Source organism: Festucalex cinctus, chromosome 15 (genome assembly GCF_051991245.1).
Source record: "Festucalex cinctus isolate MCC-2025b chromosome 15, RoL_Fcin_1.0, whole genome shotgun sequence".
NCBI classification, from domain to species: domain Eukaryota; kingdom Metazoa; phylum Chordata; class Actinopteri; order Syngnathiformes; family Syngnathidae; genus Festucalex; species Festucalex cinctus.
The window spans coordinates 18,353,915-18,370,812 of NC_135425.1; the positions used below are offsets into that span (position 1 = coordinate 18,353,915).

Consider the following 16,898-nt stretch of genomic DNA (forward strand, 5'->3'; position numbering starts at 1 on the left):
AGGCTGGTAATATTTAAAAAAACAATAATAAAAAAAAGAGCTCATACTAAAAAAATAAAACACAATATTGTGCTTTTGTACATAACGGTCAAAACATGCTGTATGAAATTAAACAAAACGGAAAAAAAAAACACCAGAGTGTGCTAGAACTGCACAAATGGAAATCAACTTGGCATTTTTAACGGATGTGCCGCTTTTAATATCGTGACATGACGACAACGATATTGTGGCAGTTTTAATATCGCAATATCACGATATTGCCGTCTTCGTTACATCTCGATTACATTCCAATCCAGAGGTTGACTGCAATCCTAGTATGCGTTATTTTGGTGCTGGAAAAGATACTAGTAGTTGGTCTAAAAATTCTAATGTAAAAAAAAATAAAAGCAAACATCTTCCATTTTTTTTCGTTGCCTTAGCACACAATTCAGCTTCCTGCAACTATTGCACTTTTTGTTGTTTTTGTTTTTTAACCAGCCACTTCTCCATTAAACTGTATTATCGAGGTTGTTTTCTGCAGTGATGCTGAAGTGGATTCTAGTATGTTGGAACGTATCATTTATCATGAACACGATAAGAAACAACCATATAGCAATATATTAGAAAAACCTTTTTTGCACTCACCGAGGACAAAGACTCGAGTGGAAGCTTTTACAAGGGCTACACGGTTCGAAACACGGCATTCCCACATCCCGTGGTGGTCCTTAGCGAGGGGCCGCAGCAACAGCAAACCATTGGGTGTGATGGAATAAGCGATGGGGCGAGCCGTGTCAACCTTAAAAAAAAAAAAAAAAAAAAAAAAAAAAAAAAGAGAGATTAAAGATTGAAAGATCAATGGAATAGTACTCTTAATAACCCATAAATGTTGTCGTTTAATTGAGAGCATTTGATCAAGAGAGGCAGAGAGGGACACAATAGAACCAGTAGATTTATGCTTTGTCTTGTTTTTAGGTATAATTAAGGCTTCGCCATTATCAGAATTTGAATGGGCTGCTCTGCCCTGACATAAACACCTTTTTGAATGCTTGTGGATATTCTCATTCATCTCATTCCCCTTTCGGATGAACTAGAACAGAGATTGTGAGTCATTAGTGACTTCTAACCCCGCAAATGTTCCTCTGGATGAATGGCTCAAACATTTCAGCAGACTTGCTGTTTCACGAAGAACGGCACCAAATGGTAGGATTAGGCAGACGGGATTTCATTGTTTCAGCAAGAGAAAGCATATTTCTAAATGCATATTGATTTTAACCTTTTCTACAGGAGTTATAGAAATTGCATGTTATTTTTGCGTACCCCAATTTCTCGAGAATAACACACGCTTGAATATTACCATATGCGTCCCCCAAAATAGCCCTTCAAAAGCTGATTTTTTTCCTTTGTACTCATTAGTATGCGTTCACCCAATTTGCTGCCATGCTGAAGAATGAAAGTATTATGTCCAAACATGTCTTTTTTTTTTCTTTTCTTTTTTTCTTTTTTCTTTTTTTTAAGCTGCGTAGCTACGTCGCTAAGATAGGAGGGTCTGCACTGTAAAACTGCTGTCGGTGCAGCATTAAGAACAACTGGCGGTTCAGTATCGTGGTCACAACGGCCGGGGATCAAACCCACGACCTCTGCGTTGAAAGAGAACTACTCTACCACTGAGCCATGCCGCCGAAATCAATCCCTATTTTTGTACGGGAATTATGCCAAAACCACCACATGATTACCGGTACACATTTTTAACATTAACTCATTTGCTACCAATAACGTGTAAATACGTTTTGGGTTTTTTTATGCTGTAAGTGTCCCAAAAACGTATTTATACGTTTTTTTTTTTGTTTTTTTTTTATGCTAGAGCATACAGAAGGCTTTGATGCAGAAATTGCAGAAATGGTAGTTATTACACAAACGGTCAGCAGGTGGCAGCAGAATAAAGGAGATCAACCAGGGCCATCTAAAAAAAAGCTAAATTACTTACAATTTTAAATAGATTTGTGAAAACTGATGAAACTTTAGCTCACTTCTAATGCTAATTGCTGCAAAACGGAAACGGATAGAAACATACTTTTTTTTCCTGATGAAAGAAGAGACTTTAATCTTTCTTTTGGTGCTTTTATAGCAATTGAATACAATATTCTGTGGCCCTTGCAAAATCCAGTAAAACAGCCGGGAACGAACGGAACTGCTTCTGTGAAAATGGCTGGGAGTGAATGAGTTAAATATCTTTAATTTGAATGGCTGTAGAATATCTATACATTGTGAGGAATTTTCATTTTATGTAATACTGTTTTTAAAAAAAAAAAAAAAAAAAAAAGTTATTCTCGAGAAATTATGGCAACTCGATAGCTAACCAACCATCTCATTTTACTATGAACAGCATTTCAACATTGGGTCATGAGGTTATAAAAACTGCTATCATTTAAACTCTTCTTCCTCGTGCACTAAATAATATTATGATCACTCTGTTAGAATGGCTATTAAATCTGGTCCCTGTAGCATGTGTTAATTAGTGCGAGGCAGATTCTGGGGAAAGTGGAACGTCGAGTTGCTTGTAATGTGCTGAGTTCTATTATGGCAAATTGACTTTTTAATTCTTTGTGTACAAATATTTGGGTCTCAGAGTGCCTTCCTACCCATCAAGTGTGAAATGAAACAACCTCGTTAGTCGTTTGTTATCTGCCTGTTTTCTGAAAATGTGTCTGTGAGAGAGAGATTTCTGCCCCAATATTATATAACATTCTAATTTACATAATAACCGCCTCCATAGCATGTTACCATTTTGACGGATGAATGTCAGAGACATCCAGGAACCGTATTAAATTGTGGCGAAAAAAACTGCATTATATGTCTGCTTTAAAGGGTTCCTCCTCCGTCTTTAGTTTCGATTTACCTTGGTCCAGCTGACTTTAACTGTGGGGTCGTCGTTGCCTTGACACGGGATGAGCAAGGTTCTCCCAACCTTCTGTTTGTACTGCTTCTCCGGACTGATTCTGAACGATGGGGGGTCCTGTGAATCGTCAACGCAATACATCTGAATCAAGGCCAATACGGACGATGGAGACAGGATTAATGCCTCTTCGGACACGATTATCTTAATAACAGAAGGATTAGCCACCCAATTAACTCCCTAATAGTGCAACTATTGTTGTGATTCCATTCATCCCTGAGGGCGCGAACGTTGAAGTGAAAAGGTCAATAAAATGTCATTTTTGATTCAGTGTGACAGATGCCATTTAGGCCGGTTACAGTAAAGTGGTCAACAAGCACATATTTGCTCAAATAGAAGAATACATTCATGGTGGTTGTAAGAACAATTACTTTTACAATATGCAGAATAGTCAGCCATTCTAAAACCACATTCACAGTACTAAAGATTTATCACCTCTGAATGATTATTTGTTGGCATTTTTGCTAACACATTCGAGTCGGGTCACAATAAGCAAATGTATTCATTCCATAGATTGCAAATCACTTGTAAGTGCACCAACCTGCAGCACGACCCGGGTCGGTCCAGACGGTCCCATGCTGCCATAGCTGTTGAATGGGGTGCAGGTATACACTCCCTCCGCATCATCATTGACCGTGGCCATCACCAAACTGCCTTCCGGTGTCACAGTCCACCCTGGATACTGTGTGAAAAACACAAAAACAGTTGAAAACAACCACCAACTACCAGTCACTCCCACAGTTACTTTGCCCTTGCCACCTTTGACCGGCTTTTCAGTACTTTTTAGTGCCATCATTACGCAGACATTTGGCAAGTAAATGTTTCAATTGAAGGTTTGTAATTATTTTTTTTGTATGCACACTATTTAAAATTTTGTTGAAATGTGTCATAGCCCACTTCCATAAAATGTGTTTTAGCCAAGTAAGCTTAATTATTTTAATGTGTGCATGCAATTTGCAGCATCACACACAAATTGTCACATCATCCCAGTTGTGTTAATATATTTAATTTTGAAAATTACATTCGGAGAATGTATTTCCCTTAACATTAGTTTTATGTAGTGCTATCACAACCGATTTTCAGAATCAATGATTCTATTGATTATACAATTGATAAAAGATATATTTTTATTTTGCATTAGTGTTTTACAAAGCATTTTTTCCCTGATTACTATTTATTAACGAGTGATTTTTTTTTTTTCTTCACTTTGTATTTCATATTCATATACCGATTAAGTAAAGGGGGGGATTGATGTACTCGTCAATCTTTTTGAAAATGATTATGTTGCTGGTTCGGTCATTTTTTTTGTCTTATTTTGGTTTAACACAGAAGATAATCTTCTTGCATGAAAGATTACAGAAATCAATGATTAATTACTGTTGAGATGCTGAAATCAGACTGTTTAGACAATTTTCAGTTAAAAAAAAAAAAATTGGTACAAACTATTACTCGATTATTAAAATAGTTGTCGATGAATTTGATAATCAATTGCTGATTAATCGATTAATTTGGATAACTCTAGTTATATGTTGTAATTATTGTTTAATATTGCCATTTAAATTGATTCATTAGTTTGATGCCAATTCACTGGATAAAAGCTTCATGACTGAAGAGCTAACCGACTTTACCAGTTTTAGGGGCAAAAAAAAAAAAAAAAAAAGTTTAATTGCCCTTTCACTGTGTCATTGACTTTTGCTAAGTTTTCATTGACGTAACTGGGCTGTTATTTTATAGCCATCAGAAAGTGCATTTGACACTGTGTTCCTGCGATTGTGACCATTTGTGACAGCGGTGTTAGAAGTGAGATAATTGGCAACAGTGTGACTCCACATGCCTTGGTTCCACACTGCAGGAAATATCCCATTTTGTGTGCAATGTCTTGACATGACTTTCTGGACAAAATATGGCCATGATTTATTAAAGGTTTGCAAAAATAATCACAACTTTGATTCATGTGCAAACAGATGTGGAAGCCGATCTACTAATAACACGCTAAATTACTATGCAGTTCATTTTGCGTGTTGTGAAAGGAGTATAGGCAAATACATTATTTTAGCATGTGCAATGTGATTTAACAAACCTGAGATTAATTGCTGTGGCTGATGTGTCAAAGGCAAATCAGCAAACAAAGCGGTGCCAAGCGTAATACAGGCAACATAAAGAAGAGGTGGGGAGAACTTTTCTGCCCGTGAAAAAAATTTCCAAATGCAAATTATTGAGACTCTTCTCAGAAATGCAATTTTGGAGTTTCTGAATGATCTTGGAACCACTGCAGTGATCCAGAATCCGTCACAAAAAGTGATGCCATATGACCGATTACAAAACTTTTAATTTCTTTGTGTCTAGGTCTGTTAGAATTGGTGCTCGAACTCTCCCATAGCAGCTTTCCAGGTGTTCTGTCCCAAGTTTTTAATGCAATATTACACAGGATGGATGATAGATTTCTTTTCTGTAACTCAGTAGTACACATACTGTATGTTCATTTTTCCACTAACACTTCCAATTCCATCACTTCCAACTTGATATCGCGCTTGTGGCGCACTCCCAGATGTTTCATGGAGGAAAACCATCAGCACAACCCTCTTTTATAAACGCTGGACTCCACCACTTTAACACCTGCTGCCAACAGCTATTTGGAATCTTAGTACCGGTAAATTAGGCCCCTAACCCCGGGTTTTCACCGGATGCGGTTGCGGTGCGGTTGCGGTGCGGTCCGGCGACGCAAGCAATTAGATTCCATTCATTCGAATGGTGCAGTTTACACCGCTTGCGGGTGCGTTGCGTGTCGACTGCGTCTCAGCTGCGGCGTGCCGCAGGCCTTCCGCAAGGATAGACCTATTTTCTATTTTTGCCGGACGCCGCAGCGGTAGGCCTCCGGCAAATGGCAAGCTAGCACAAAACACATCGAGCGGGACAGGAAGACCGACGCAGTTTCAAAATAAATTTCCGGTTACCTTTCAGAATAAAACACTCGCCAGCTCCTATTTCGCAAGCTTTTCAGCAAAACGTGACGTGGTCGTCGCCGGGCCATGTGCTCATTCACGGTTTAGACACCAGCGAACATGGACGAGGAGAGGTTTATATTGGAGGTGGAAAACCACAAAATAATATATGACACGGCACATCCTTTTTATAAGGACAACCAAAAAAAGGATGCTGCATGGAATCTCATAGCAGAAGAAGAAGAAAAGGTTAAATCAAAAGAAGTCCACCTCTCTTTCTGCTTCTCTGTTGAGCACAGACTTTCTGTATGTTTGTCGTTGTGAAACGCCACATGATCGCGCGCGCGCGGTCCCGCGAGACACGTTGGGAAGTGGGCGGCGACGGAGCTGCCGGACCGCAGCTGTGCGGAGCAGGTGTGGAATGACAAAAAAATTGACCCGTCCGGAGCACGCAGTCAAGACGCACCGCACCGCAACCGCATCCGGTGAAAACCCGGGGTAAGTGCTCAAGAGAGTTAGCACTTAATTGGGATGGACATGGATCTTTTGCATCTAAAAACAAAGTCAGTGATTGTTTTTTTGTGCTGCAACATTTTGGAAAACAAAATCTTTATCAAAATTGGAAAAAAAAATGAAAGGAGAAGAGTAGCTTGACCAGTGCGGGGGTGCTGTCCTGCTCTTGTGACCAACACAATGTTGGCTGACATGTTTGAGGGGTGGAATGTCATCTTACAGCCGTGTGTGCCAGATATGCCAGTCTGTTATGGCTATTTAGGGTTCTTCCACATGCTACTGAGGCGCTTGGCAGTCAAATTGTAAAAATTTCCAATATGTCTTCTTCTTATTTCTCACTGACAAGACTTCAATCTCGCCACTATCAAACGAGAGTAGACATACTGCCCATCCCACAAATACCTGTTAGCCATCACTTCAAAGGAAAATAAATGGATATAAAATGTATTTGTAAATTCTAACACACATTTCGTGACTTTTTGATTTCCAATTATTTTCCGTAAATTTTCAATTTAAAAAAGTAGTTATGACAGAAGCAAATGTTTACACAGAAACCTTGTCGAAACGGAGCTTTCACAGATACATCCGTTCTTTCTTACCAAGGACAGATCAAGTGGCTCTCCATCCTTAGTCCAATCCACACGGACAAGATGAGGCTGAGCTATTGAGGAGCAGTTAACTTTGCCGTCCATGCCTGTAGGAAGATATGTTTCCTGAGGCATTGGAAGAGCCTGGGCTGGATCTGTGAAAATGAAAGCATTTAAATGGCATTCATGATTTTTTAATAACCACAGCAGACTATTTCATCCACACAGGAAGTCACACATGCTGGTGAGACTGCACTGTGACTTTCTGATTCATTTGTAGAACAGATTGTTTAGTCACACTCAAATTTTACGAGTGTGTTATAGTAATTTCACACAGGAGGTTTCAACAGGTCACAATGAAAAATCAATTTTAGTCCAACAGCATCTCGGAACGGAATAACTATATGATTAAATATACGTGTTTTTCCTTTCATTTGACTTTTTATGACATTAGAGAAAAGGAACAAAGCCTTAATAAGGCATGTTAGGAGAAAAATATGTTGAGAAGAGATTAAAATAAACAGGATGTTACAAAAGCTATATGGCTCTCATATTCAAAGCTATAATAATCCAGCATTACCATACATCACAAGCCAAACTTTATTTTATTATTAACAATGCTTCGTTTATTATTCTATTTGTATGCTAATATCATTACATTTAGAGAGGAAAATGATTATGATTAATTCATGCTGTGCCTCTTTCTAGTGTTGCACCCTTGGCCACCAAGGGGTACTATAATATACAGTAGACAAATTAATATATACGAAGGAGATGGTCACAACTGCTCTGTAAGCAGCAGTAATATTAGTTTCTTTTTTTCTGCTGAGGGTAAAGAATATACACCTGTGAGTATTGTTTTTGATGGTTTAAATGTGTTTTTTTCTGTTCAGAAAGCCGTTGCGTTAAAGGGTTATACAAACTGCAATATATAAGCCAATATTTCAACAAATTAGGTTTAGGGTGAAAAATCTACATTTCCATGTTCTATGATGAGCCACAGATCCAAAACATACAAAGAGACTTACGCATCACCGTGAGCGTGGCAGAGGCAGTGGGTGGTGTCAGCAGGCCATTAGTGGGTGTGCAGGTGTAGTTCCCAGAATCCTCCGGGACGAGACTTGAGATGAGGAGCGTTCCATCAACCATGATCTTCACGCGCGACTTGAGCGACCTTCAGAGGGAAAACACACTTCAATATGCAAAGAATAAAACCAGCTGCTTCAGAATCACAATGAGAAACAATGTAGCTTTAGTGTGCTCGCCAAGTTTTCTCAATATCGTAGGAGTTTTTATGTTGTTTGTTTTTCCTTATAGCATATTCCTCCCCAAGGTACACGTGATAAAGGAAAAGTGCAGTTAGAACTCCTGCATAAGGCACTAGTTCCATACTCAACAAAGGGACTCACCACATTTAATGTGTACTACCTGCCTTGCTTTGATTAACTCGTGACTGACTGCTGCTGTTAGTTCACCCTATTTTTTTTTTTTTTTTCATCCGAGCGATGAATCAAATGACTAATGTGAAGCGGTTGCTCGTCGCTATGAACACACAGAGATTTACCGCCAACTCAGTGGCTGTAAGCAGCTTTTTAGCCTCATTTCACAACAAAATGAATGTATGATTCAGTCTCGGTGCTCACATCAAAATGGTATCTTGCCGCAGACATCTGTTTCCACAACATAATCTCTGATAAACTCCCTGTGCTGTGCACAAACCGCTTCAGCACAGCAACACAGGAAAATGTAATGAAAGAAAATTGGAACACTTAAGTAGCTCTGTGGTTACATATTCCCAAATGTGCAGAAATGGGATTGTGTTACAAAATAGGTTATCATCAAATGAGTGAAAAACTGTTACAAATAAATCCAACATTTCACATCAAATTAGTACAGACCCCCTCAGGTGCCAGGTTGTGAAAGGAAAATGGTAATCTGTTCCCACAGTTTACTGACATGTACCCCCAGTTTGCTAATGTTTCCACAGTTTAATAATCTGTACCCACAATTTACTTCCATAATCCGTTTCCATAGTTATCTAATCTGTAGCCACAGTTTAGTAATCTGTAGCCACAGTTTACTAATCTGTAGCCACAGTTGAGTAATCTTTACCCACAGTTGAGTAATCTGTACCCACAGTTGAGTAATCTGTACCCACAGTTTAGTAATCTGTACCCACAGTTTAGTAATATGTTCCCACAGTTTACTAATCTGTACCCCACAGTTTACTAATCTGTACCCCACAGTTTAGCAATCTGTTCCCATTTTAGTCATCTGTACCCACAATTTAGTAATCTGTTTCCTCATCTGTTCCCGCAGTTTACGATTCTGTAACCACAGTCTAATCTGTAACCACAGTTTAGTAATCTGTACCCACAGTTTAGTCATCTGTTCCCACAGTGTACTGATCTTTACTCACAGTTTGCAAATCTGTTCCCACATTTTGGTAATCTCTTCCCATGGTTTAGTAATCTGTTCCCAGTTTACTCATCTGTATCCACAATTTAGTAATCTAGTCCCAGAGTTTAGTAATCTGTTCCCACAGTTTACTAACTAAATTTCCACAGTTCCCTAATCTGTTAAACTGTGGGGGACAGATTCCCCCCCACCCTACCGTGGCACAACAGGGACTCCGCACATTAGTGATTATTGATAAAACCAAAATACCAACTCACTCTTACTCCAGTTTTTCCAGTAAAATCATATAAATGTTGTCAGGTGGAGAAAAGCAATACATAAATTCTCCCATGATAAAATTGACATTGTTTTTTCTTAGTTGTATCGTTTCTTGCCCAAAAACTGCAAAGCCAGTTTACTTCACTTTAAAGTAATGTCCCATTCTTAAGGAAGATGCTTTTGTGAGAAGAGAGTCACACCTGATTTTTTAGTTTTTATGCTCATAATAGTAACTATCACGGTTTATATTTAGTGGACGCATACAATACACAATTTCCTCTCCAAAGGGTGCCGCCTTCCCACTGCAAAAAAGAAAAAACTGCTCTACAGACTCTTTCCCGGCGATCACTTTGTAAAAAGTGGTTTGTGGGTGGTGTGCTGGCAATCATGCAGAACACCAAGGATCTTTTTTTTTCTGGCACTTATATGGGCTATTGTATAAAACTACCCCACGTTATTTTGCCCTTGGTGATTTTAAGCCAATTTCATTTCATGTTTTTGATGTGACATGAGCCAAACATATTTTGGCTTTATTTTGTTTTGTATGAGAGCGTTTGCTGGGACTGCCTACTTGTCACAATCATTCGGAGTGTGAACACTTATCCACAACAAGCTGACACACATACAATAGAAGACAAGTGTCTGTTGACACGCAAACACATGCACACACACATGGCATTCAAGAAAAAAACAATATAAATGGCTGTTTTGATTATTACAATTCACCATCAGACATTTAAAGGCACAGACAACATCATAATGAAGATGGTTATGTTAAATTCGAGTCAAAAAGTACTATAGAGTTCTTAAAAACTAACATTAAAACTAAATAGAGGAGCTGGATATTATAAGTTATGATTGTACACATAAGATCAGACTCGGATGCATGACAAAATGCCATTTTAAATATGGACAAAATATGTGCATGTCTGTTTTTATTGAACCAATATGCATCACAGTACCTTAATAAATTTCATTTTTCATAACACATTCCTCAATGCAATGCAGCCTTCAACGACGAAAGTTTTCAACAAAAAAATGACTTTTTTTTTTTTTTTTTTTTTTTTTTTTTTAAAGCCACTGAAAAGAGTTTCTCATGAATAAAAATGACCATTCAAGGATGGCACAAAACTGCTAACAGCAAACCAACTTTAAGTCCAAAAACTCATTTTGTGCATTTGTTCAAGACTTGTTCAAAATGTTCATATTATTCAGGTACTATCCTGCATGTCATTCCAAATCCACAAAATGAACATTGGGCCTACTCATGTCTAGTATAAGACCCGATGCAAGCGCAACTAAGCGACAGCCATCATCTAGTGGTGAATGGTGATATTACAAATTAAAACTGTACAGTCGCCCAAGCACTATTTTAAGGGGGACCCATCCAGGCCACAAATTAAACTGCAACATTTTTTCTTCTTTTAAATGTTAATAAACCTAATATGCATTTTCCACATAAAAAAAGAAAAGAAAAAATATATATAATGAAAAATGCTAATTAAGAAAAATTTATTTAAAAAAAAATAATAAGTTAATAAATGTAATCATGGTATTTATCCCAAATAGGGGAAACGCCTCTCCTCCTGTGTAAAGCCATGTGTTGTTATAGTTGCATTTTTGTTTCATATTTTCTAAAATTGTGACATGGTATACAAATCCCCACTAAAAGCCCATGTCTGAAATGTACTGCCTGACACGTCTATGTGTATATTTTCATAATTTCCATTCATCATTGGGGAAAAATGTCATAAGCCCTGAAATATTGCTGATACACATCCTGCTCTTGGACACCCACTGGAAGATTAAAGCATCATCTCATCCCTTACTTGATTACAGTGAAGTGTTTCGTGGTCTCGACAAGGCAATTTAGTCTGTAGTTGCACCATCAATTGGCTGTGGGGCATTTTTGTACATCCAAATTTATCAAAGCACTTGCCATTTACTTCAATTTATGCAGTTTAGCCCCTAAATGTTTTACTTCTTGCTACACTATAGCAGCCAAAGCATGAATGACTCACTCTCGGGATGTAAGCACACATACACAGAAACACTTGAGTAAAGAGGAATAACCCTCATGAATATACTGGATAATGCATTGAATCAGGGCTTGATACTTTTTTGCCCACTGAGGCCAGTGGTTTCCTAGAATTACTTAGCAACTCTGTGTTTTCACTAGTCACAATTCTGTTGTTGGACAATAAGAGTTGGTTCAGCTGGCACTTGAGGCACAAACGTGACGTGTGGACGGACACCATCACATAGAGGAAAAATGCCCACTATGCCGCCTCAACTCCCCTTGTTTTAGTTTATTTGATAACACTTAATGTTGAATGCATCTGTCTATCAATTTATCTATCTGGGTGTGCATCTCTCCACTCGACAATTTTGATACGGTTTTCGATATGTGGGGAACGAAATGATTTGATTTGACTCGGTGGGTCTAGGATTCGATTGGATATGGTACGGCACACTTCGAGGGGGTCTGATGTGATGACTTTTTTGTTGTTGTCATTTTACATACATTAGAATGAACTTGTCAGTACTGTAAATATGCCTTTTCCTTCTGAGATACATCCATACATAATTATATCTCCAATAAGACAATTTGATACGCATCTCGATATGTTTCAAAGTGGATATATTCGATGCACCCCCCTCTTTTAAATAAAAGAAATGATAAACGGAAATGAGGCTCTTCAAACAATATTATTTTAAATGCATACAAATAATAGAGATGAGCATAGTTCAACAACAATGATATTGTGGCTTTTTTTATAGTCTCACTGCAGGCGGTATATCAGACAAGCGGCACGCAGCACGAAGCACAGGTGCGAGAGTTGAGGAAGCCTGCACAGATTTGATTTGACGGGGCAGAGTGGCCCCAGTGTATGCCAGCCCTAGATTACACATGCTGCCTTCTTGTGAACACGCACAACTTATTTTATTTCACCAACCAATTGCGGCATCACGTGTGTGGCCAACCAAGCATGGAGAGTAATCCATACGGCTCACCGATGAAAGATGATCTGTTGTGCCCGCAAAGTGGCTCGTGGGAGCCGAGCAGTCACCCGCCACAGCTGAAATTCACCCACATTTGGCTGGTTGGTGGGCGTTAATGTAAAGCCCTTGCATAGAATATACAATGTATTATGCATTTCCCAAAGGTTTTCTGGTGTTTTCTATTGCTGCAAAGATGTATTTTTTTAATACTAAAAAGAAAATAGAGAATAAAAAGTGAACCCGCACACCCAATAATGAAATGTAATTTTAGAACTTACTCTAGGTGGTAGACATTTTCTGCTCCTTTTAGCCAAACGTATGTCATGTTTGAGGGGTCAGCCACAGCCTGACAGTGAAGAAGTGCATCTTGGGATACGTTGTGGGTGGTGCTTTTGGGAGGTACAATGATGACAGGGGGACCTGGAGAAAGGCAAAGACACCACATAGACACCACCGCATTATATTTACTTAAGATATTTGTCACAGTTATTTTTCAAACCGAGTCGTGCATTACATCCATTTGTGGCTACACTTCCACTTTATTATACTGATAAATCACACTTATTATCAGCATAAGAAATATTAAGAAGCTACAGCAGAATTAAAGCTCCAATTGTATCCTTGAAAAATCCATATGAATGCTCAGCCATTCTGCTGCCAAAGAGAAATACAAATGAAATAAATGAATTGAGGACTAGAATACTTAATACATCATAAGTGTCACAATCCCCCGAAATAGAGCAGAGTGATGGCTTATGGGTTGCTTCAGGCTTTTACACTGTCCGATCAGCTCATCAGGCAAACATAATCCATTCATGTGGCAACATAAGCACAGATAATATAATTTAGCCTGCATTTGAGGCAGCATTTGGCTGGTTATACTTGACTGATGAATATCACTCTAATTGTTATTTGAAATATTAAGTTAGTTCTGAAATGAAATTAATATACAGTACCGCTATACAGCAGATACAATTCTGCTTCCATGTGAGCAATCGGCTATGGTACAAGATATGGTAATTGGTACTGGTGTGTATTTTGGTTAGGGGAGAATTATATTTGCCAGGAAGTGCCACTAGATGGTGGCAAAGCAAAAGATGACACCAAAGCAATATACTGTATCTATATGAAACAGCAAATAGGTGAGTTTTTCAGCAAATACCAGATAATAGGTTATTATAATAGAGGAAATATGGAACTGAGCAGTGAATGTTTTTTAGGTCTGGGATTATAGATTAATTCAAAATACCGCATTGCAAGGTTATTATAGTTTTGGAATTGTCATTTTAGTTAGTTTTTATTTCGTTTTGAATTTACTGTTGTTTACATTTATTTACGGTAGTTTAAAATAGTTTTCAGAGCGATTCTGTTATTTTTATTAGTTTTAGTTGTTTTAAAAAATGTTTAGTTTTACTTTCGCTTTAGTTAGTTTCAGGATTAGTTTTCATTAAAAAAAAATATTACTTGTGCACAATATTTAATAAACACCAGGGTAAAATTTAAAAAGTAATGCATTACAAATGAAAAAGTAGGCGAGCCGAGCCACTGGAGCCAAAGATCGAGCATGGAAAATTGTCGCTTAGGAGCGACATCATCTAAAGGTGCTTTTCTATTGGCTGCTGCAAGACGATGTCACTTGTGTGCGACACACTTTCAAACGTCCTTATTCCGGTTAATATCGAAATAAATATACCTAAAATCACATTAAAAATCAACCCCAAAGGCTCATGTATTAAGACTAAAACTAAGGACATTTTCCCTATAATTATAGTTAGTTTTAGTTAGTTTTGTAAATGTAAAATGTAGTTTCAGTTGTCGTTTTTAAGAAGCATTTTCGTTTTTATATTATTTCGCTAACAAAAATGGTTTTTGAATTTTAGTTTTTTTGTTAGTTTTCGTTAACTAAAATAACCTTGTCTCATTGTCACATTACTTCGTCTGGAACAGCAAAATAGTATCATCACATGTTGTGCAATAAATGATAGTACTTGTTAAAAAGCACACTGCAATGAAACATTTCCATTGGCCTGTTTAGTGTTGACACTATGGTACATGTAATAGAATAAATTTCATTTGACAGATGCAAGCGTAGCAGTTACAATATGACACGTTTACAGTCGCAATATTTATGTTGTCCTACCCTGCATGCATTCAGGCCCTTCACCAATAACCATAAAAATCCCATTTCAACGTGTGTATATTCTGAATGTTCTGCGTATGTCGTTGAACTTCCTCTGCAGGGATGATTCTATTCCTGAATGAAGTTTCGCAACATTTTATGCAGTGGAGTGTTGGTGTAATCCAGTTTGACACGGTTGCACATCAATATGCAATATGCTGTAAAATTTGATGGTGAAAATCTTCTCTAAGGTGCTGTGTTATTGCAAATCTGAAACATTAGAAGGACCGTTTGGCGGCGAGTCAGCATTTTTAGCAAAGCATGTTGAGCGGCTGCAACAGGATTCAGCACAGAAGCGCCGAGCCACCACAGCACTTGACGAGCCAAATGGGCCTTCCAATGTTCTTAGCAAATTGTCTGGACATGATGGCAGGGAGCAGATGGAGGATGAAGGCTGCAGTGACTGAGCCTGACCACCTATAGATGTTAATTTTTGCTGTTGTCGTCGTCAGCAAAAATTGGAAAATATAACCGAAAAAAAACCACAAACTTTTTTTTTTTTTTTTTTTTTTTTTTTTAAGGTAAGGTAATGTCACTGTAGACAGCTTGTATAATATTGTGGTATCAATGTAAGGTGCTAATAATAATAGTGCTCATCTTGAGAGTCTTTTGCTCCTCTGTGATGATGCAAGAGAGGGAAACTTAAAATTGCATTTGGCTCACAGCCACTCAAGTACAGACATGAGACATTCCAAAGGAACTGTCGCACAAACATAAAGGCAGACAGATAGACAGGCGACAAACAGACTGACAGACAGGCTGTTACTGACCTTTTATCTTTACTTTTGTCTCCAGTGTCACGTTTCCCTCCGAGTTGGAAGCGTGACAGGTATACTGTCCTGCTGACTGCACACTCACTGCTGTCAGAGATAAGACTTCCTCCTGGTAAACATGACGTGACGGATACATAGAGGTGTACAAAAAAAAAAAAAAAAAAAAAAAAAAAAAAGTACATTCAAGAGAATGAGTGAATGCTTATGCCCAAAAGTGAACTGAAAGCAGAAACACACTTCTATATGTACAGACAAAATCCTCGTGTGTGTGTTTGTATATGTACACAGTATGCTATATTTATTTATTTTATTGCAGCCCTACCAAATACGAATTATGAACATTGAGACAATTCCTGAGCCAGAACATGTTTATAATCTCAATCTAATGTAATTCGGCCAACCATACCTGATCATTCCCTATTTGAATCATATTGCCATCTTTCAGCCAGGTGATTGTTGGAGGAGGGTTACCGACAGCAGCACACACAAGAGAGAGGTGACCTCCAACCACACCTTCCAGGACAGGAGGCGGCGTTTTGGTGAAGTTAGGGGCCGCTGGAGAACAAAACATAGTATTTTCACTCATCTTTCAATTCAAACAGAATATTGGACACTATGACTACGTAAACATGGTGGATTCCATATGAAGGACTGGATTCCATTCTCTCATTAGGAAAAAAAAAAAAAAAAAAGTATGATTCTACCTTATTCCGTTCTTCAGTAATCACCATTTGAAAATGGGTAATTTGAGTGACACCAAGCAAAATTGAAAAAATGAGACAAAAAGCTTTTTCTGAAATGATACATTTTCTGCACAACAGTGACTTTGACCAATATTTTTTGTTTAGTGACGCTCTGTGAATTAGATTTAATGTGACAAACGCTTTATTCATTCGCGATGTCGTTGAAAACGTATCTCCTAAGATCCGCCATGTTTTCATGTCATTTGATTCACGACAGATCATTGAAAAGAGATACAATGCTGCCATCTGCTGGCCATAGTTAGTGGGTGTTTTTTTTCCCAACTTATTCATGAAACCAGAGTTGCACAAGACGTGCCCATTGGGGGGAAAAAACAAAAACAAAAACACAGTTGACGTCAATTTACGTTATTGGCAGAACTCGCTGTGATTTCCGTTAACGTTAATTACCGTTCTTGGCAGGAAAAGTTAAAAATAAAATAAAATGAATCATATCTCTTTATTTCAATTGTCTATATTTAATTATCTCTACCAATTTCTTGAATCACAAGTTTCTATTATCTTCAGCCTAGAGCTACTGTATTCCGTTATT

General features: G+C 38.0%; 1 protein-coding gene across 1 annotated transcript in view; it reads right to left on the minus strand.

The window, feature by feature from the left end:
* The window catches only part of LOC144002424 (protein turtle homolog B-like), a 30,613-nt gene that overhangs the window by 12,488 nt on the left and 1,227 nt on the right, over positions 1–16,898 (minus strand). The window contains exons 2-9 of the mRNA XM_077497637.1: positions 16,012–16,160; positions 15,603–15,714; positions 12,932–13,073; positions 8,003–8,148; positions 6,987–7,129; positions 3,474–3,614; positions 2,876–2,992; positions 625–775 (exon numbers count right to left, since the gene is read on the minus strand). Of these exons, the coding sequence (XP_077353763.1) occupies positions 625–775; positions 2,876–2,992; positions 3,474–3,614; positions 6,987–7,129; positions 8,003–8,148; positions 12,932–13,073; positions 15,603–15,714; positions 16,012–16,160 (1,101 nt within the window). The remainder of the gene's footprint in view (positions 1–624; positions 776–2,875; positions 2,993–3,473; positions 3,615–6,986; positions 7,130–8,002; positions 8,149–12,931; positions 13,074–15,602; positions 15,715–16,011; positions 16,161–16,898) is intronic.